The 23,291-nt window shown below is 45.1% G+C and overlaps 1 protein-coding gene across 5 annotated transcripts in view; it reads left to right on the top strand.

Moving 5' to 3' along the window:
* The window catches only part of TENM3 (teneurin transmembrane protein 3), a 2,451,411-nt gene that overhangs the window by 2,413,752 nt on the left and 14,368 nt on the right, over positions 1-23,291 (top strand). For all 5 annotated transcript variants that reach the window (XM_082715814.1, XM_082715812.1, XM_082715813.1 and 2 more), the window contains 3 exons: positions 633-1,507; positions 15,057-15,232; positions 16,560-16,795. In XM_082715814.1, the coding sequence (XP_082571940.1) occupies positions 633-1,507; positions 15,057-15,232; positions 16,560-16,795 (1,287 nt within the window). The remainder of the gene's footprint in view (positions 1-632; positions 1,508-15,056; positions 15,233-16,559; positions 16,796-23,291) is intronic.

Raw genomic sequence — 23,291 nt, 5'->3', positions numbered from 1 at the left:
CTCAGGAGCTAATAAAAAGTTATTTTCTTCTATGGTTCTGCATTTGATGAATTCAAGGAGATTACGGAACAATTAGCATGAAGAAATGCTCAAGCATTCGAAATAAAATACCAGTAAAGTAGCAGCAGGCAGATATTCCAGAAAGAACAAAACAGCTTAAGTCTCTAATCTTTTGATTGCATGAGCTCTTTAAGCAGTAGAAAGAACCCACTATGATTAGTCCCAAGGGACTTGTATTTAGAATGAGGGACTTTCCTGTTGGCCTGATTGAAAACACAATAGAACACTAATGTATTCATAACCTAGAAAGCCTCCACGTCTGGTGCTTATTACAGCCGAGGGAACGTATGTGTTCATATCTCATTGAAACCTATTAACTCACTGCTTAGAGGTTGCTTTTTGGCTGTGACTTGCAAGTCTTCCAGTGAGCTGCATTTTTAACTAAAACGTTATTTCCTGCATTTGTCTCCCCTCGAAATTTTTAAGTTTACTTTACAGTAGCTATTTCAGGGAACAATGTTAAAACAGTTTATCAAATTAAGGGTAATTTCCTTAAACGGTCTAATTCACTCTTCCGGCAAATTAACTGCGGCACAGAAACTGACTAACCGGGCCATTTCTTTTCTCTGAAGGTGCGTCTGGAGTGGCCCACTGACCTCGCCATTAACCCCATGGATAACTCTATTTATGTCCTGGATAATAACGTCGTCCTGCAAATCACAGAGAACCGCCAAGTGCGCATCGCCGCTGGACGGCCCATGCACTGCCAGGTGCCAGGGGTGGAATATTCCGCGGGGAAGCACGCGGTCCAGACGACCCTGGAATCCGCCACCGCCATCGCCGTGTCCTACAGCGGGGTCCTGTACATCACTGAGACCGACGAAAAGAAAATTAACCGGATAAGGCAGGTCACCACGGACGGGGAGATCTCGCTGGTGGCGGGGATACCGTCCGAGTGTGACTGCAAAAATGACGCCAACTGTGACTGCTACCAGAGCGGAGATGGCTACGCCAAAGACGCCAAGCTCAGTGCCCCGTCTTCCTTGGCTGCCTCCCCGGATGGCACCCTGTACATCGCGGACCTGGGCAACATTCGGATCCGGGCTGTGTCAAAGAACAAGCCTTTCCTTAACTCTATGAACTTTTACGAAGTTGCCTCTCCAACTGACCAGGAACTCTATATCTTTGACATCAATGGCACTCACCAGTATACTGTAAGTTTAGTCACTGGCGACTACCTGTACAATTTCAGCTACAGCAATGATAACGATATCACCGCTGTGACAGACAGCAGCGGTAATACTCTTAGAATTAGACGGGACCCAAATCGGATGCCAGTACGCGTGGTGTCTCCAGATAACCAAGTGATATGGTTGACGATAGGAACGAATGGATGTCTGAAAAGCATGACCGCTCAAGGACTAGAATTAGTTTTGTTTACTTACCATGGCAATAGTGGCCTTTTAGCCACTAAGAGCGATGAGACTGGATGGACAACGTTTTTCGAGTAAGTATATCCAAATTCTGCTCTGCTTATAAAATGCTGTGATAGAATCATGTGGTCTAAAAATAACGATATAATCTAAAGGGGTGGTGAGATCCAGGTTCGGGGGGACCTGGAGCTTCTCTAATTTGGGGATCCCTCGCTCTCCAAAAAAGAAGACAAAATTAGACAAAAAAAAGGGACCCATACGATGGGAAGTTCTGAAAAGCTTCCGCGTCATTGGCCTCACGGCCAGTGAACCTCGGCTTAAGGGTTAACCTTTTGCTTCATACAGACCTAATCTAAACTGCACTCCAGAAGACCTTTCCACTAAATGCAAATCAGCAAGTTCTGGTTGCTGTGGAAGGTGCATGAAAAAGCCCAAGGCTCATGCCGCCACTATATTCTCCTACTAAATATGTGAGCGGCGGCCCAGACGGTGTGCTATTTGAACAGCCACATTTTGTGAGGTCAATCAGAATGAAATGGGAATCAGCCATTGTATATTTTATGGGATATGTACTTTGCAGTGAACGCATATGTAAAATCATTTTCGATTACTCTTCACTTCACTAACATCACACAAACCGTAAGGGGAAATTAGATGTACAGAGATGGCATGTTGACAAATGCAAAATAGTCCTTGAAATGAATATTGAGTTCCTTCCTGGGTGTGATTTTTACAATGATATGCTGAAGCAGAAGTATTTTTTGTAGGAGTACACCTCTAAAATTATAATAAAAGTCAGTAGGGAAAAAAATGATCCAATATACAAATATTTTCCGTACAACCTTTCTGGAATGGATCTTATACATAAAGCTGAGTTCTCCTGTAGCTTGAATTGCTTTTCTTTTTTGACAGATTCCCTTTTAATAAAATGAATGTTACCCAGCAGCATGATTTTGTCAGAGGAACAAACCTTTTCAATTGAATTACATTAAAATTCTGTTCTTAGCATTCCTTTTGCTCATTTTAGGATCGCAATAGGAAAGGAATAAATTGGAAGTTAATGGAAAGCACTTCCTTTGCACCATTTTCAAAGTGATAGCAGGCTATATTGCCAAAGAGGCAAAAAAAAAAAGTATTGGAAAAGTGCTACCATCAGACGAGACTGGGCAGGAGAGCTGCTCTGATAATAAGACCTTTAGGAAATGATGTTGGCGTTGGTAGGGTTTCAGTTTAGTTAAAAGCAGGGAGGGAAAAAAATAGAGCAATAAGTTTTTAGTACAGTCTAGGACTCAAGCTCTGCTCTGTGGGCCACTTTTGAATGTGTCGTTATTTGTTCCCAGGAATTGACAGTGCATAGAAGTTTATCGTGTGGGTGACTGCTGACACATGAACTTCTTGCAGCTGATACAGTGGTTTATTTGTGACCTACGAATGCATTTTAATCGCGTCTGGAAATTTAGAGAAAGGGTTATACTCCATTGGTAGAGTTGATCTGGACTAGTATAAACAAATTTAGGATTTCTACCTTTTTTATAAAATGTGGTGCACAAAGAAGACCTATTTCTCCATTCACAGACTCTCCAAGAACCCCAGACTTAGTTCAGAATCATCACAGCAGTGAAAGTAGAGTTAGAGTTGGCAGGCCAGTCTCGTGACTGTAAGGGGCAAGCATTGTTTTAAAGAATAAAATTTGTGATTAACTTAAATACATCACAATCACATCTTCACCAATATAAAAAGTCATTACACATCATGTTTAAAGTAGAACTATTAAGTCACAGCTAAATAAGTTAAATAAGGGCAACTAATGCCAAACGCATTATGCAAATATTTTTCTAAATAGAAAGCTGTGTATATTTATGCATGTAAATATACTCACACAGACATTTAGGTTATAATTTGAGAATAGAGTGTTTTAATAAACCAGTGCTTGAAAAATAATTTTTATAATAAAATGAGCAAAAATACTGCTTTTTTAAAAAGAAAAATGTGCTTTTATCACATGTTCTCTAGATGTCGGCAGCAAAAGACATGACTAAAAAAATGTCTAAGAAACATTTTTGCATTTTGACAAAGCAGTGTGTTACAGTATGAGACAGAACGAAAAAAAGGCACTTAACCCAAGTAACGCAGAATCATTATCTCAAATAACAAGTGATCTTTTTTTTCTTTCTATACATTTTCACACTTTGCTTATGAAAGAGCAAGGGCCCCCCTCTTCTGTCTAAGCTTCAGAAACTAAAACGCATTCAAAAGTAAGCACGCAGAAGAAGGGCGGGGAAGGCCATTTTCAGGCCACCCTCTCTGCTGAGAGAGAGAAGCACACTCCGTGTGCACTGATTTGCAACTGTGGATGGGCAAGCTGAACCCCCTCACCATCAGAGTCTTGACGAGAATTTCTGTTCACCACCTCCTGTCTTGGACTCGGGACTGGGTGAAGGTGCTGGGGGGTGCGGCAGGGGCATCTGAATCCCGGTCAGACGTATTCCGTGTTTGCCATCTTGGTGAGCAGGCGCACTCCCAGAATACCAGTAATATCTGTCGCATTCCCCGTCGTATCTGTGCAATACTGCGTGTCTAAGTTCGACTTGAGAATGGTATTTGGTGATTTTATAAAGAAAGGGATACTGGACGTTTGACAGTGGTCAGAGTTCTACGAAAACCACAAGGAGATTGGGTGGGGGTGGGGGGCAAGAATCACCATTCCCAACTGAAAAATACCTGTTTTCTGTGACTTTCATGACCCCAGTCCATAGAGCTGCTGCAGGCTTTATAATCCGCTTTCTGCACAAATTCCTCTTTCGCAAAGAGAAATTAAACTTTTCGGCCCAAATTCCCACTTGTACATGTCCGGCTTTTTCCCTAGCCTAGTGCCTTAAAAGTCTTGAGATTAGAAGCTCTCTAGGACAGAAACAGCTGGCAGAGGACCCAGAATCAATAAATTTGCCTACCAATAAAAGTACAGTCGCTGTGCTGCCTACCGAATACATTTTAAGAAGAGAATTAGCTCAATGACTTACCTTGTATGTTTTAATTTTATTAATTTTTTCTCAGTACAAACTTTAGTTTACCAGTCATGTGCCACAGTATTGCTGTGAGTACAGAATAAAATGTGGAAGCATTTTCTAAAATGCAAACTAATTATCTTTTTGGCTTACACATCTCCTGGAATGTTGCAGGGATACAGAACTCTTCCAATAACTATTTCTTGGTTGAAGGAATAGAGAGCAAAACCAACGGTGTAGACAAGTGAATGTTTATTTATACGGAAGAGCCGGATAGAACCCATCCCTGGCTCTTGCCCAGGCTTCATGGAAAGAGTACCCTATAAATTTTGCTCACTTGCTTTCTCAGATAGTTTGGACTTCTCTGCACCAAGAGTCAATGCTGAAAATATTAACAATTTGTATTCTTTGTTGCTGATATTGATAGTACATGTTTACTCAAGTTTGTTGGCTTTGTACAATCAGGACTTCCTCAATTGGTGTATTAGCAATATAGTTAATGAGAAAAATGTCTTTGTCTTGATGGCACTGCCTTCTGAGATGTTGGTCTTAAGGAGCTGGCTGGGAGTCAAGACAGAGAACGTGTCCCAGGCAGATGCGTTTGAGGTATATTGTTGTACCTACAATCAGAAAGGATGAGTCTAGGAAGAGAAAACCCAGTTCCCAAATTGAGATTCTTATCAGTCACCCATAAAATAGGGTGATTTTTTAGGGTACACAGATAGTTTCTGAACTATAAGAACTTTCATCTCAAAACTAGAGATAGCATTTTCTCCTTAGCAGTGTTTCTCTCCTTGTTCTTTGTCATGATTATGTCCCTATTGTGACTTGTTAGAGAAGTGGCCAATATTCTTGGACGTGCTACTGGATGGGATGATAGGAAGACTGCCAGAGGGTTTGTAACTCAGCTTTGAAATCTCAGAGGTAGACTGATCTGTTTCACGGACTGAGCAACTCTGTGCTACTGATTGAATAAGCCTCCTGTCCAACATCTCCTCTTCCATTGACTTGTCAAGCAGTGAAAAGGATGTCCAACTAGCTAATGTGTGAGGACACTGTGATAAGCCTCGTTACTCCCTTCCCTTAGTAGTAGGGACCATTTCATGCTGGTATTCACACCATTTAGAAACAATGATCACATGTTACAGTTCCTTAGCTAGAATAATTTCAGGGTGGTCAATAAGATCTTACCTACTAAAAGTGTATTATTTGAAACATTTAGACCCAAAGCGAAACCACAGCTCTCACACTTGAATGCACACAAAAGCAAATCCGGTGTATTGAATGGGGCAATAGAATAAATTATTGACTAGTAAATGGCATTTCACAGTTCTCTGCTTGCTCACCCCCAGAAAAGGTAAACTGTTTGGGCATAGCATTCTGATGCTCTTCTGTCTGGTTAAAGAAGACACCTTTTTTTTTTTTTTTTTTTAAATGCTCTGAGTCCTGACTGATACGTACACATATACAGGCAGGTTGGTGGCAATCTTTCTGTCATCTTCTGTCAACTTTTCTATCATCATCACACACCAACCTTATGCATTCATCATTTAGAACTTTATATTTGTGGAGCTGACGGTGTGCTCTCTCATGAGCTCCGTTCAGATGTACAGAGTAAATTAAGGAGCTTCCGCTTTTACACATTTATGTAGATACATATGGGTCTTTAGCTTCTCATTCGAGTGCTTTCTCATCCCTCACCCAAATTTAGCAAATTCAGAATGAGCTTCTGAACCATTTCTTGATAATAAACTCCGCTCTGCACCCATGGCAAACCCATGCCTGTCCCTGACATCAGTTCTGAGACTCTGGGAAAGTATCCACGTGCGATCTCAAGGAGGGAAGACAGGCCAGGTCAAGAGAGGGTGGACAACGGACCCCAACTAGTGCATGGAAAATGCAGTTGATCTGGAAAACTCAACGACTCCAAATTAGAAGAGATGAGTTACTCCAAATTAGATGCGCTGTGCCCATTCACACCGAATCCTGTCTAAACAGCCGGACGTCCGTGCTGTCGTGTGCCCTCCTCGCGTGTGTTACCCCAGGAGCCTGTGATGGCAGAGACGCTGGAGAGGCATCTGCCACAGCACGAAACGGGGACAGTCTTCCTGCCTGGGACGGGCCGCTGACATCCGAGCCTGAACACTCAAACCCGGAAACCACGGTGCCGTGCTCTTCCTGCCAGAAACTGCATTCAAAACAAAGCCCGTTTTATAAATACGTGTCTAGAAATGGTACTAGGTGTCACACACACACGCCCTTTATTTTCTTTTTTCCTTTTTCTTCCTTTTTTTTTTTAAGTTTTTGTTTTTCATTCCACGTAGTCAGCCTACCACGTGATCTTAGTTTCAGATGCACATAGATGCACGAGGGTCATTGCACACTTCCGTGCACCACGCAGTGCTCATCAGGACGGGTTCCCCCCTCCGTCCCCATCACCTGGCTCCGCCATCCTCCCCTCTGCCGACCCTCTGTCCGCTCTCTGCTTCCTTGGCTCCTGGAAGGAAACACTTAAGACTTGGAGGATGATTTTTAAGAGATGTTATTAGAGCCCTTAAAATCATGGGGAAGCACTATGGTTAATTTCCATGTTTTCTATTTTGTTTAACTGTTTAGTAATTTTGCTTTGAATTTTTAACCAGAATGTGTATTCCCAGAGACACCAGTAAAAACAAACAAACAAACAAACAAAATAGGCAGGCGATTGAACAAAGTGGGCTCTGTACGTTTCAAACATTAACCTGAGCACTACAAAGGCAATGCTTTTATTAATACGTGACTTACTCCAGTTTTCTCCTGCAATCTGGTTTTAAGATAGAGTTCATTCTGTCCAGGTTTGAAAACAGAAAGGGAAATAGGGTTATTTGTGTGTTAGTCATAGGACTTGAAGCAGTCGCAGCAAGTAAAGTCTGATACAGGTTTTCTCAGTAGATCTCAACATACAACATAATAGAAAATGTCTCCAAATTTTCTCAGTATAATCTGCAGTGTTTCAACGGTTGCAAGGCTACAGTAACCCTTTCAATGCGTTCCATTTAGCAAATTAATGTTCTAGATGTGCTAACTTGCGCCGTAATGGTTCCAGAGTGAGTAAATGCAGCTTCCGAAAGTGTTGAATTCCCTCTTTAATTATGTAACTGTCTAAATCTGACAGCCCCGTGTGTGTGTGCAGCTCCCCTTTGACACAGTGATTATCCAATGATTTACTGTAAGACTGTGTTATATACACCAACCGTTTTAAAGGCTCGTTGGGTAACAGGACAAGAAATTGCTCATTGACAACCAGTGAAAGCAAACAGCTCGTTTTTTAACAATCCCAAATCCGAAGATTCACAGAGGGCTATTTTCCAGAGACTATCCAATATCTCTGGCTCCTCCATGATACCGAAATAAAAGCAGCTTCAGCACCCCTCACCCCTGGCTACCCTCGTTCCCCAGCCTTCCAGGGAAAGTCCTTGCCCATAGGCCAGGGTCCTAGAATGCTTTCAGAATGTCTAGGGGCTGCAGATGCAAAACTCGTGTGGCGAATGCACTCCCAGGGTTGTGGAAAGCAGTCTGTGAAGAAGATAAGATGATTGGGGGTGCCATCCCCATGCTTCGGGTCACCCCAAATCCTCACTTAGCCCCCCCTCCTCTGCATCTCACTACCCCATCTCAAAGGTACACATGCACACACTTCAAAACACAGTTCCCAGACCCTGGGTCATCCCGAAGTTCGGTAAATCTGCAGTTTGTACAGTGAGACCTCCCCAAACATAATAAATAAATAATATAATATGTGTGTGTGTGTATATGTATGTATACACATCTGTATATATATGCATATATATAATATATATAAACTTCTGAGAAAATATTAATGTAAAGAAATACCACATTGTATCCCTGGCTAAAAACTAGGTTTCGTTCAGTTTAAACCTACTTTAAGAATTTAAGTCTTATATAAATTAATATTTTCCCATCTCTGAGCCTTGTAATGAAGAGCCGTATATCAACAGCAAAAGCTGAAAAAAACCTGCAGTTTATATAAAGGAGTAGTTAATAAATTTTTAAGTACTTAGTGAATATAAGGCAAGCATCAGCTAGAAGAAACTTCTTTCTATTTCTAGCTCCAGGAAAGGAAAAAAAGGAGCCAAGTTCTAGTAAAGGCAAAAGCAAAGGCTGCCCAAAGGGATTGGTAGAAAGTTCTTTACTCACAGATGCGGTATTTAAACTGGATCTTTAGAGTCCAAGTAACAAAAGAAATATTAGAAGAGTGTTCTAATCCAGGGAAATGAAATGGCTGCATATTGGAAAGTCACACGACTTCTGGCGTGAACCAGGGCCTTGTCAGGAGGACTGAATCCTAACCCTTTAAGACCCCAGGAATGAGTTTAGGCAGTGGCTATTCCTGATGTAGAGCAAGTGAGAAAGGTAACAGCCTGTGCAAATCCGTAAGTGCATATGCAATTCAAGAGGACCTCACGGTAGGGGATCCTGGGGGCTCTGTCCTTAAGCATCTGCCTTGGGCTCAGGTCCTGACCCCCGAGGGCTGGGATGGGCCCCTGCTCAGAGGGGAGTCTGCTTCTCCCTCTCCCTCTGCTGCTCGCCCCCCTGTGCTCTCTGTCAGAGGAATGAATAAAATCTAAAAAACAAAAAAAGGGAGAGGGAGAGAGGGAGGGAAGAAGAAAGGAGGGAAGAAAGAAAGAAAATACCTTGGAAAAGGCCCCCATGATTCTAGGTGCCTGACGCTTTGGAAGCCAGAGGTTCCAGCCCCTGAGAGAGGAGCTGGAGAGAAAGGGGCCCCGAAGAACAGGGGAGGGCCGTGGAGGGCATCGGTTCAGGGCAGGGAGCCTGGTGGCCAAAGCTGCCAGATTCTCTGGAGCCCAAATTTCCCTGACATCTGCTCTCTAGCAAGCCGAGATGTGTTCTCTAAACAGAGGAGTCCTGCTCACCTCAGCCTTCCTCAGTCAACAAACAGCTGGGGTTGTTTGTTTGTTTGTTTGTTTTAAGAAATTGGACTTAAATAGGATCCTTCTCTCAATGATGGCCAATCAAGAATCTCTCCAACCCAAGGAGAACCAATTCTGGATTGTCCTGACTTGCCTTTGTCTCGAGGCACAGGAATTTCAAAGCTGGGGTATCTCCTTGTCCCGACTCCCTGATGTGGTCTTCGTAGCTGTGGAAGGAAAGAGGCATCAGGTTCCATTTCTTGGATTCGATCTCTGAACAGTATGTCCCGCCTGTGACCATCTATCCCTGGGCTCTGTGTTCACAGCGAGGTGAGGAAGGAAAGGTCCACCAGGCCTCTGCTTCCCTGAATCGTTTTCTGAGGTGTTGGAACAGGAGAATACAGGCGCGGCTTCAGACCGCTGCCTTTTCTGGTAAAATGGAACAAAGCGCTGGTCCAAATTCGCCCCCAACAGCAAAGACCTGTGACTGAGCTACAGCTTGGCAGCAAAGAAATGTAAACAGGCATCAGTCACCTCCCCAGCCGGTGCAGGTCTCACCCCTGCTCACTGAGATCCGCTCAGCACTCGAGACAGAAATCATGAGAATTAATACTTTTCTCCCCAGTGCCTGATTTGTGCAGATTTCTTACTGATGATATTGCTGCTGAACTAGAAAGAAATTACGGCTTGTCTCGGAGATAATTGTTAAAATGCCTAAACCTTAGACTCGTTTCTAGAATAGGCCAATGTAAGTTCTCTAGATATTCGTGTGACAAATCACAGTCTTACTATTAGGGTCCCTAGTCAGCCCACCATTCGAAGTTTCGATCGGGCTCTGCTCTGCTGTTTTCACTGTTGTGCGCGGCCTTTGCCGGGAACGAGGAGCAAGGAAGGATTCGCGCCCACGTTTTGCCGTGAGAGGGTTAGTCATTTTGGTCTCCTTCACTGAAGCGGCCGATGAGATGTTGTACCACATTAGCTCTGTGGGAAAGAAGTATTGCCCTAACAGATGGCGAGATGAAGGGGAGTTTTGGGGGGCGGCGGGGAGTGCTGGCTGTTGAACTATGGACGGAAATTGGAACCTAAGGAACTCCAGTGGTTGCAAGAGAACATTGTCCCTCTGTATCAGGGGGACAGTGGGGAGCAAGGCAGGCTGGGTAAGTCCCCTTCAGAGACATCCTTGCTTTGTTACAAGCCTGACACCAGATGATGTGGGTTCACTAAGTACCCCCCAGCGTACGCTTGTCCTGGGGTGGCCCCGGAAAGACGAGGAAGGGCCAGTCTTAGGTCGGACTTAACTTGGACATTCATCCCTTCAGAGGTCCCAGAATGCCCTCAGACCAACATCTCCTGTTGCCTCAACCGTCTCAGAGCAGGTCGACTTCGGGCTGGAGAAACCAGTCGGTATAAAGTGTCCGTGTTTAGCTTCACTCTTCTGCGGGCGAAGAGAGGAAGGGTTCAGGAGCGGCATGGCCAGCACTACATGAGTAAATACATCAGCTTGGCTCCTGTCTGAGAAAGATCAATGAACTCAGGCCCAGGCTGAACCCACTGCTTCTCTTCTCCGGTGTACTTGCTTCTCCAGAGGCCCACTCTCATTACGCAGATTTTTCTCAAAAGCAGGAGATAATTTGTAAAAACATGACATTTTCCCATTTTATGGGAAAACATGGAAGACAACAGATAATCTTGTCATGGAGTTTTAAAGAAGGTTTTCGAGACTGGCGCCCTGTCTGCACCGGAATGAGTTTGCAGTATGAAGAGTGTGTTGACATTGTGTTGGCAACAGTGTGACTCAGGCGATCTTTCTCTCAGTTGAGGAACCACAGAGGGGCAGGGAAGTATAGCACAGTGGTGTTCCAGAAGATTATTCGTGAACATGAGGAGGGACAAGAAGATGCATGTTTATATCCAGGGCGGCTGTGGGAATGGGGATGGAGGTATCTGAGAGATGGCAAAGGGAAAATGCAGAGTGGGAACCTCTCTCTACAAGGGAGAGAGAGGACATTTCACGTCAGGACGAATCCAGCATTTCAACTGACAGGGGCCGAGGCTCTGACTCTCTGGGGCATTGGTCCATAATCCCGCTGCTTAGGAAACTTAAAAAGAGACTTAAAAATATACCACAAAGGCTGAAACAGCAAGTCTAGGCAAAATGCAATCAAAATTAAAGACGAACAAATAGATAAACATCAAATAAGGGCATCCCATCAGCAAGAGAGCAGAAGGTCGCGAAAAGCCTGAGGGAGTCTGTTTTTTTCTGGGGAGACTTCTTTGTGAAGAGGGTCAATCGGGAGCTAAAAGAATGTGCTGTGTTATGAATTTGAAGCCATGAGGCCGAGACCAGAGGATTGGAATGGAGAGCATGAGGTTGATGTTCTATTCAAATTCCCTAGAGCCTACTGCATTGTAAATTCGAATGGCTAATAAAAGAAAGCTCCGTCTCAGATACACAAGCGGGGCCCGGCTGGTTCACCACCAAGGCCAAGCAGCATTAACTCGAGCCACAGCGTTGCACGGGAGCAGAGACTCTGTCCCGAGGCATGTATGTGAGGGGAAGGCCTCCTTTAGTACGGAGGTTCCGAGCCTTCTGGAGGACAGGTGGCCATTGGCTGGTGCATCGTTCCTCCTCTCTTGCCATAGGTAAGAGGTAAAGGATTCGCATTTCTGAAAGTCATCCTTGACTCCTTCTTTTCTCTCAGTCCCTTCTCCAGAGTCTCCTGGTGATATTAAGATCTCTCCTCCATCTTATTTTCATTTCTCCTGACATGGGTGCTAATCTGTGGGAAAACTTTTCAGTGATCCACGCGGAAATGAAAAGCATAAATGAAAAAAAAAGAAGAAAGAAAGACAAAGAAAAACATAAACGATGTGGAGAATTTTTTTCACCAAGCTTCACTTCCTCCTTTTAAACAATGGTTTCTCACCCCCAGAGTTAGGTCCTTTCTGCCTGTCATTTATTTCAGTGGCCTCTTCTTTATGAAAGGATGGATAACAGGTATTGCTTCTTTAGATAAAAATGCTCTGTTGGTCCCTGATTTTTTTTTTTTTTTTTTTCTGGCAAGTCTGGGAAGCGCTTGCCGCCGGACCTGGGCAGGTGAGGTCCTTCAATCGGAGCACCCGTCCTGACCTGCCTCGTGCAAGCACCCCAGCCTGCCTGCACCTTCCTGTCGACCCGGCCCTTGCTCTGAAGGCACAAATTCAGGACTCTCGGGGCCCAACCAGGAAGCTGGGCCCCTGAGATCCCGGCTTAACCCTGTGTCATTCTGAGTGTCCCACCTACAACAGTTACTTGCATTTGTATTTTCCGAAGAACCAATGGCTAATAGGTTAGAATCTGGACGTGTAGCATCCCGTGGTTTGTCCCCATGTGCTCAGCATCATGGGATTCGAGATGCCTGCCCAGCAGGACAGGGGGTCGGGCAGGAGAGCCGACGAGAAAGCAGAGGCCAAGGTTGGGGAAATGCTTTCTGCAGCAAGAAGGTGACTTTCCCACTTCGATGAGAATAGAGCTAGAAAATTCTACGTCAACCAGGGTCAGAAAGGGCAAGAGGAGGGATGGCAGCAAGAAGGAATCAGCCAAGTGTTTGCAGGCGGCACCTTCTATAGAAAGCAGCTGCCTCTGTGATTTACACAAGGATCATGGCCCTGGGGTCCGGCACATGCAAGCCCCGTTATGGCCTAGTCATCGGATGCCAGGAGAGCCTGATCCAGGCCCCCGAGTGCAGCATGTTTTCGCTTTTCCATCTGTAAAATGGGAAGAGGGGGTGGGGGAGAACAGGGTGCGGGACTGCCTTTTCCAGAGGAGCATTCGAAAGTAGGCTGATTTCTTCAAGACACGATAGCCTGGGAGGAATGTAAAGAGATGCCAGGTTTACGTCCAGGTGAAGACTGAGCCTTAAACTGGTTTTGTCAATAATTCTGCGTACACAAAGCTACGCCTTGTTTGTTTCTCCAAGAGCAGTAATTTCTTTTAAAAAGCAATGATAGCAATAAGCCACGTTGGATTTCTTTCATTGATGTCTTCATCAGCTGGGGGCATTTGGGCTGGTGGGGAGGGGAAGGAGGCTGCTTTTTTTTTTTATTTCAGCTCTGCCTTTTATGGGCCCAAACAATGATCACACTTAATGGTGCATTTCCTTTCTCTTTGCTTCTCCCTCGCTTGCTTGTTCTTTCCTGAGTGCCCGCGCGGGCCGTTGGCTAAGCACCATGGCAAACTGTCAGATCCGGTCAGACCCTCCGTCTGACTGATGCTGTCCCCCCGGAATTAATGGGATCACCTCCTCACCGGACCCCGAGCAAACATCGTCTCTCTCCTCCTCCTCCTCCTCCTTCCTTCCTGTCTCTACCATGGCACTGCCCTTGCTCAGTCTTCCCTACCTTCATTATCTAGAATCTTGTCCTTCAGTATGAACCACAGTTTCCAAAACCACTTTTTTTACCCTCTAAAAACCCTCTCCTTTTATTGCAAAATGTAATTTAAATTCTTTTTTCTACCCCTTAATTCCCTGCTACCCCGTATTTACACCGATCATTGGGAGCCTCCCCACCTTTTTCCCCTCCGCTGGGAACTTCTTTTGCTAAGAAGACCCTTTCTCTACCATTCTGTATCTGGGCTTATAGTAAGTAAGAGATCGTGCAAGATCTCATTTCGTTTAGACCTTTTCTTAATGAAGCAGCCTTGGGACCAAGCTGAAATCTGGGCTTACTACACGTACTGCTGTCCCAAGGAAGTGCCTTGTGTTCCGTCTGGAATTTGCTATCTTTTTTTTTTTCTTTTTTTCTTCAAACCACACCATCGTTTCTGAAATTTTCTCTGGTGCTGCCACAAATAGAAAAGTCACCCAAAAATCCATTCTTTGCTAAAATGTTATGTCTATGATGCATAGGACAGTTTTTTATTAAAAGATATCCTGGCGTTTAATTATATGTTCCCTCTTCTAAATGCTAAAAAAAGTAAGCATATAATTGAAAAGCAACTAATCATTAAATGTCAGGAAATAGTACATTGCATTTCAGTAAACATAATAAATCATCATTCAAGACCTCGTCCTTTCCTACAACGTCAGGCCGGACAAGAGAATCTCCCTCCCCCCAGCACCCCCCCAACTGGCAACATTTGGGTCCCATTCTACCATTATAACGTTTGTCAACACTGAGGCATAAGAAAATCTGTAATGGCTTTATTGTGTTTGTTTGTTGACGATGTCACAAGATACAACAAGGATATTCTTACATAGTGCATACGAGGTGTACGTACCATTTTACAAAATTCCATATAGTCCTAGGACACCGCGCTGGAGGGCATAAGTTAGTAAAACTTTAAAAACTGATATAACAGCGAATTAAATCTACTTCGTAAAAAAATATGGCAAAGACTAAGGGATTTAATATCAGTAAACATGTTCCCTTTGAAACAGCAAATGAGACATGCAGGAGGACTTTGGTCGCACTTCAGAGGAGTTGCGGAGACGGTGAGCTCTTCTGTTTACTCTTGCTCTCGTCGGTGAGGTTTTTCTGTGTTAAACAGGCTTTTGATGACTTCAAAGCGCGTTTGAAGCCCTCACTCTGCATGGCTCATGCACAAAGGCAAATATTCTTCCAAATTTCCACGGCTAATATTGCCGCCTCTGACATCATACGTCAGGAGAGCTCTTTAACACCCCGTCGATGCCTCTTTTATGTAGCTATGACAGCGAAGGTCGCCTGACGAATGTGACGTTTCCAACTGGAGTGGTCACGAACCTGCACGGGGACATGGACAAGGCTATCACAGTGGACATCGAGTCGTCGAGCCGTGAAGAGGATGTCAGTATCACTTCGAATCTGTCCTCCATCGACTCCTTCTACACCATGGTTCAAGGTAAACCCGAAAGATGATTGGGAACGGATAACCTTAAATGCCACTAGCACCCCCCATAGAATGCGGTGACCCCATTTTCTAAGATGAGCCAGAAAAGGGAAGGTGAAGACATAAGCCTCTAGAGATATTGGTGAAACCGTCCCGGGTCTATCGGTAGTGTTTATTTCGTGATACCTACATATCTCAGATCTCCTAATGCATACTGTCGCTTCCAAAAGCAACTTGGTTGCAGCTCTTCACATGCGTCATCAGACCCTTTCTGAGTCATCCGCTGCAGTTTGGGGGGGAGGGTCCTCTTCATGGCTGCGGAAGCGCAGGCATTTGAGACAGAGCACATTCCGAGTCTGCACGCGATGCTGCATTTCCATCCACGTGTGACGCGACCCCTGGAAATTTAATACTAAATTCTGCGTGCACATTTATGTAATATCTGGACTTTCTTTTTTGTCGTCCCGTCCATAGACGGTTATATCCAATATATTCATGATGGAACCCCCTGCCATATTCCTTTTTGACACAATCTTGGAAAAACCTGTTTACCATGACTGTTGAAATTGTGATGTCATAGCTCCAAGAATAATTACCAAGTATGGGCTAAACTTCTTTGAACTCATTAGTTTTACCAATTCTCCCCACGATTCTCTGCAGTCATCTAAAATTATTATTACTTAAATTCCTATCTTCTCCAAATGGTTCAATATCACTCAAAAATTTTAAATCAAGGCAGTAGCTTATAATGCAAGAGGGTTTTTTTTTTAAGATTTTATTTATTTATTTGACAGAGATCACAAGTAGGCAGAGAGGCAGTCAGAGAGAGGAGGAAGCAGGCTCCCTGCCGAGCGGAGAGCCTGATGCGGGGCACGATCCCAGGACCTGAGATCATGACCTGAGTCAAAGGCAGAGGCCTGAACCACCCAGGCGCCCCAGGAGGGGTTTTGTACAAAGTAGAAGATGGCTTGCTTTTTTAAAAATCAGTTTCAGGGGAATATCCTCTCATCTTTTTGGTATACAATGTATGGATATAAAATCTTCGCAAAAGATGTCTAATAAATGAGGGAGGGATGGGTGTAGGAAGAGAAGTGGAGAAGGATTGTAAATTCCCCTGAATCCTGCCTTTACTACCCCGCCCATTCTGTTAACAGCACGAAAACACCAGAAATCAAAGCTGTTGGCGTCTGTGATACGTTGTAAAAGGACATCACTCGGTACTTTTGGTTTCCCTGTATGCGGAGTTCGGTCAGCACTTCAGGAATGTCTGTCCCTGCATGCCCCTACCGAGGGATTAATTCATAGTTGTAGCTTCTGTTTTCCGCTCCTTGTTTTTCAGATCAGTTAAGAAACAGCTACCAGATCGGTTACGACGGCTCGCTTAGAATCATCTACGCCAGCGGCCTGGATTCGCACTACCAGACGGAGCCACACGTTCTGGCCGGCACGGCGAACCCGACGGTTGCCAAGCGGAACATGAGTCTTCCCGGCGAGAACGGGCAAAATTTGGTGGAGTGGAGGTTCCGGAAAGAGCAAGCCCAGGGGAAAGTCAACGTCTTTGGTCGGAAGCTTCGGGTAAGCCAGATGTCGTGTCCCCAAGGGAGGGTACCTAGCGCTCGTCCCTCACCATTGTCATCCGCCCAGAGCCACACACGGGGCAGCAGATCCCCCTCCAGCATGACGTATAGCAACCGGCAGGCCAGGAGATGATTTGGAATAAAAGCCGACTATTGCAGCAAAGCTTTTTCTCAACATATCTGTGGTTAAAAATCAGTTCTTCCCTGAGACATCAGGCAGTTGCATGGAGCGCAATCCCAACTAGCCTGGACGTCAGTCCATGGTCGCCTTACTAATATTATCCTGATCATCATCTACTTCTCCTTTAGCCGCTCAGTAGGGAGGGATGGCTTTCTAATGTGGAGATGAGTGTAAATGAGGGTGAGCTTAAATATTGAAAGTTTTTCAGATCATTAAGAGATGGGTTGGCCGTGGAAAGGTGGAGTCTTTCTCCTCAATATTTTTAGAGTATAGTTGGGACACTTGGAAGAATATCAGTGGCAGAACCTGTCACCTCCTTGCTATTGATTTATATTGTCTTTCTGAGAAAGGCAGTGATATTTCTGATTATGCTGGTGTCATTGATCTTTGCAAGATGTTCTCCACATTACCTTTTCAGGTGTTGTTTTTTTCTTTTTTCTTCCTCCCACATTGGGGGCCAAATATATCGAGAAAGCAAGCTGTGGTTTAAGACAGCTATTGGGTGGAGAACATAGATTAGGTACTAAAACACAGGTTCCATGAAACCACCTTCAGACCACTATAAACTGAACCTGATTCATTCTTTGTATTAGCAAACAGATTTCGGTTTATCAGATAAATGGAGACAAATATTCCTAAAATTACTTCCCTTTGCCATTTAAAAACAAAGGACTGAAAATCAAGAGAGAGAGAACAAAACCCAGAGCATATCATTAATATCCTTTCTCCTGCACCAAAAATGGCTGAATTATTATTATAAGAGGCCAATGTGATTTATCTTGACACTCCTTCAGGGTAAGAAACAGCTAATACATGCTGTCTCTGGCTATTTCCAAGAAACAGAAATAAAAGAATGAACGATCAGTAGGTCACATGCAGTCTGTCTCCAGCGTACAGGTTACATTCTGATTTCACTTCAAGTTCAAGGCAGGTGTTTGGGACTCTAAATGCACGACCTTCCGGCTCCAGCGCTATGGGCTCCCACCTCCCCCATCTCCCACGCTACGGGAGCCAGGGTGGCCTAGCTCCAAGCCGCCTGGTTCAGGAGCTGCGGTAGGCAGGAGCCAGGGGACGCTGGAGAGGGGCTTGTTCCAAGAGAGAAGTGAGGAGAAAAAGCAAGAGAACCCTAGAGGGGAGATTAACAGTAGAGTGAAGATAAAGTGGCTGGAGAGAAAACCAGCTGCTAACTTGTTTCAGGTCCCTTTCCTAGGGTTGGTCTGTCATCCAAGTAAACTCTGGCTCCCTGCCTTTCCCTCTATCAAGCCTAGGAATCAGGGGTGGCTGCCTCCACCTACGACTTCTTTCCAGGAACCCTGCTTCCTTGGGCCACTGCGAACTGGAAGCTAGTTCACGGGCTTTATCTTACCCAGCTCTCCCTATAATGGTCATGATACACGTGACACGTGCCCATGCACACGCGCGCGCGCACACACACACACACAACCACACCTACCCTCGGACACAGGACTTCCTTTACCAAAAGATACAAAGATGCAGCTCACACTTGTGCTCCCTATCTCAGAAGACAGCACGGACTAGAATTCCAAAAATGGGGGTTCTAGATCAGGCTCCACTTTGGGCTAATAATAAACCTTATGGAAAAAAATCGTAACATCTCTGAAACCTCCTTTTCCTTATGTAGATCATGATACTCTAGATAGGATACAAGTAATATAATATTGCCCTGATATCATAATGTGATGACATTATATTGGCCGTAGACATGGGCTTCATAGCATACCCACATAATGGGTAAAATACCTGCCTGCTAGGCCCATGAATGTCGCAGAATCAAATGAGACAATGTGGAAGTACTTTACAAGTGAAAGGCATGATTACATATTCCCTAACTCGGAGAATCTCTACCACAGGACGTGCATTAGGCATTTACACCCGCCCAGGGGGAAGATAGGAAAAAGCCGTTTAGCACACTTGTTAGGAAAACACGGCAAGAGTATGGCACACGCTTTGCCCGGAAACCGACCGCGGAATAGGCTGCCTTCTCTTCTTTGAGACAAGCTAGGTGTAAGCATGTCCTCTGTTTCTTTGTAACACGGCTTTTCTGGGCATTAAAAGAAATCAGGAAGAGTAGAGGAAATCCTATCTCGTGTCTCTGGTTCTCTGCCTGATTCAAAACGAAGCAGACACCTCACTTTGCGGGAAGAAGAAAAGATAAGAGCACCGGGGGACCAGCCAGGAGAGCCGCTCAGCTGCATCTCACCCCTTCCTGAAACAGAGAACATTCCCCCTCTTACCTTACATGATTTCCTAGCAGAGGCTGCTTTTCATTTTTAAGGTATTTGACTAAATTCAGCGAGGTGCGCGACACAGAGTGGGCGCTCAAATATTGATTCAGCGAGTGAAGGAGGAAAAGCCGGCTCTGTAATACGGCTTATCTCACTGCATCTCGATCCCAGCGAGAAGCGACATGAAGAGCCCATCCTTGCAAATGTTTGACTGCTGGGCACAAACCTAACTCTCCCTAGATGACGTAGCTCTAATAGGGCCCCAGATACTGTAGTTTAAAAAGTTTCTGAAAGCAAAGTGTAGAGAAGGAAAATTAACAAGAGACTAGCAACGCGGAGAGCATTTTCTCTGAAATGTGCATTAAGGGGAAAGGGAAATACAGTCAGAAATCACAAGCAAATGAAATTGGGAGAGATGTGGGAAAACATTGCAGACTAAAGATTAGATGTTTCCAGAGCTTGCTTGTTTGTGGCTAAGTTTAAAAAAAAAAAAAAAAAAGACCCAGGCATAAAAATTGTCCGTCTCTTACGTTTGTAAATATCCCTCGTTTATTGTCAGTGCTGGACTTTGGAACCAGCCTTTCCTCCATTACCAAAAAACAAAACAAAACAATTGCTATGGCATTCTAAAAAGGAAGATATATCTTCTAAACTTGCCCAGAATTCAGATGTTCAAAGGGGAAAAAAAAAATAGTGAATCACTTAAAAAAGAAACTCTCAAAATTTGGAAGTCAAAATTGTATTTAAAGGCATACGTGCAGGGGTGCCTGGGGGGCTCAGTCCGGTAAGCCTCTGCCTTCAGCTCAGGTCATGATCCAGGGTCCTGAGATCGAGTCCCTTGTAGGGCTCCCTGCTCGGCGGGGGGTCTGCTTCTCCCTTCGCCCCTCCTCCTGCTCATGCTCTCTCTCTCACACTCTCGCTCTCTCTCTCAAATAAATTAAAAAATAAAGTAAAATAAATAAAAGCATGCATGCATGTGAGAACGTACTCGAATCTAATTCTGCCAGCCACGTTTGCCTGATGTGCTATTTGTCACTCGAAGTCGAGCGTCGCAGCCCGGAGTGGGACGGTACCATGTCAGCGCCGACGCACAGAGAGACACGAAACAGTCTGCAGCCAGCTGATGTTCCAACAGGGACATGGGGCCGTCGTGACGTTGTCACCAAGCGTACTGGGTGATGAGCCAGCCCTTACCTCCCCCCATAACATTCCAGATACGGGAATATAATCCGATGGTGCTTGATGTCTTTAAACATAAAGATGTTGTTTAACATCTTTATGCCACAGTTTTTCAAGCATTCTGGGAGGAAGATGATCTCTGCCCCGTTCCCGGACTCTGTGATTTCCTCACAGTCATGCCAGACGTGATCTTAGAAATGGGGGATTTTCCGTGCTTGCTTTAAAGAAATGCTGTGTATCACTAAGGACTTGATGGTGATCTCCTCTCCAAACACAGCATTTCGACTCATTTTCGTATAGCTGAAGGTACAGTAATGATCTGATCTAAGGTTTTTCATCTTAGATGAAGTATTCAATTTAAATTGATATTTTTTATATTAAAACTATTTATTAAAAGGCCACTGGGACATGGAACAATGCTTGTCCTTTATGACTGTCCAAAAAAAAGGGCGGGTGGAAATGTTGCCATAATTTCATTAAGGTACAGTTAAGTAGGACTGAGTCCTAGAATCGAAATGTCCCTTGACTTCTGCACTTTGTTTATAATACCAGAAGGAGAAAGTTTGGGCGAGTATGAGAAGAACAAAGGAAACACAAGATCTGTTAGTATCTTTGAAATTTTACATATTCAATAACAATGACTGGTGTCTGGAAACAGACCGGTTGAAACCTTGGCTCGTGTTGGGAATGCGGGGGAAACGCAGCCACGTGCTAATTCTTTCCTCATTGCTCCAGTCTGAGGGTGCAGGAAAGGCACTGCACCCGGCGTCTGTCTAGATGAAAAGAAAAACTGAAACTTGTATGCAGATGTTCCGTCTCTCGATGCTTCTAGATGCTTCCATATGGCGGCATGTTGGGTATGGTGGGGCGCACGGGGACTACCCTGTGATTGCCACCTGGATGCTTTGGGGTTGCGTAGCCATATCCACGAACCAGGGGAAGAGGGGGGCGGCAGGGTGGGGGCAGTGGGACGAAGGGCACCTGCTGCTCTTGGCCTAGCTCCTTTTAATACCCCACGGTCTTGCAGGCCTGCGTCCAGATCGCTCCTGCTCTAACCAGAGGCAGCACTGCAGAGCTCAAGGGTGGTTAAGGAATGCAGTAAAGAATTGAAATACAAATTAAAATGACACAAAGTAAAATGCAAACAGATGGGGCAGTCCTGTGGGCCACACGGTCCACAGAAACTGCACAGGCAGTCAGACGTGGCTGGGCGAAGCCGGAAATCACCTACAGAAGGAAGAAAGGGGGGAAAACACTTCAGAGGTTGCCATGCCTTTTGTTTTGTTTTGTTTTGTTTTTTAAATCACAATCAGAGAAATACGTTCCGGAACTGTAGGAAACCATTTAGTGCAAAACCTCATCCTAAGGCATCAAAAGTTTTGTGCCAAGATAAGGTGAAGAACCGGACGCAGCCAGCGGAGTACAGAGTTCATTTGCTCTCAAATCAAACCCTCCTACAGGCTTTAAAGCCAGTATTTGTAATATTAGCCGGCAGCTTCAAGGTCCGCAAAGCATTCTGCAAGTGTAACCTTGTGCAGTGTCACGGAAGCCACAGGAGGCAGGGACCAACATGCGGGCATTTCCGTGCGGGAGAACGGAAGCCCGGACGGCCTTGAGCCCGCCAGACAGAATCCAGCCACATCACCGGCCCAGCCAGAAGGTTCTCATCTGAGCACCTCACAGATGGACAGACAGCCTCTGAGGGGCCAAAGCCCAAAGTCCTGCCACCTCTAGACCCTATCAGGGACGGAGATGGGGCTCCTCCCCGCAGTGCACACACGCCTTACACACCAGTTCTTCTGCGGCAAGGAGCTGGGTCTGCACAGACGGAACCGGCACACAGAGATCTCCGGATTGCCATTGGGGCTCCACCGTTTCTCACCTTCTGGGACTCATCTGTCTGGGTGCTCTTCTGCCTCCAAAAGCAGTTCACCTAGTTCACTCCATGGACGACTTTTTGTGTTGTATCTTTACCTTTCCATACCTTTCCCCAGACGCTGGACATTACGATTCGCCCCTTGAACCGCCGACTGGAAAGTTCAAGGTCAAACAGTCTCTTTCCGCGGGGCTTGGTTAATGTCAATGGTAAGATGACAGATTCATTTCATCCCAGAGTTTACATAAATACACAGGCTCATTGTGTATGCGCACACGTAGGTGTGGGTGTTGCTGTAGAAGCGGCATGTGTGCCGACATGCGTGTGACCGATCAGCGGCAACTGTCCATTTTGAAAGTTCTAACGAAGACGTGGTTGTGTAAAATTCAGACGTTCTCATTTAACGTTTAACAGTCCAACGGGCAGGACACATTTTTTTATGTCTGGGCTATCGCCATCCGAAAGCTGCTGTCTTGCTGCTGAAGATGCACTCTTAGGGGGGTCCTCAGCACCCCGCAGACTGTTTTCTAAAGTAGAGTGTAACCGCGGCCACATCCCCACCGCAGTCACCAGTGCTGGCTTGTGCGTGCCTTGGATCCCGGGCAGCAACCGCCAAACGTGGTCAGAGATTCCGGACATGGCACAGAGCCACAGAGAGACCTGATTTAGCAACACGCCGCTAGATCTGTACACTGAGCACAAAGGTCGGACCCTGTAGATGGGGAGTGAAGCATCTGAGGTCACCACCAGTCGGCCAGATGTTATTAAAGGGAAAGGCATTCTAAAAACGTGTGACATTTTAGCACAGGGCCAAAAGCAATGATCGTGTTGGTAACCTCCTGCTATTTAGACGCATTAATAATTTACAGTAATGTGGGTTCCAGCTTCTACTTAACTGTTCCTCAAAGGGCTGGAGTCACATTTACTGTTTTTATTTAATATAGCCAAGATTAATCTACTGAGCCATTATTTTCCAGTGTCTTGTGGACGGAGGGGCTTTGAGTAATTTACG

Source organism: Mustela nivalis (genome assembly GCF_964662115.1).
Source record: "Mustela nivalis genome assembly, chromosome: 20".
Lineage (NCBI taxonomy): Eukaryota > Metazoa > Chordata > Mammalia > Carnivora > Mustelidae > Mustela > Mustela nivalis.
This window is presented reverse-complemented; position numbering and strand designations above follow the sequence as displayed.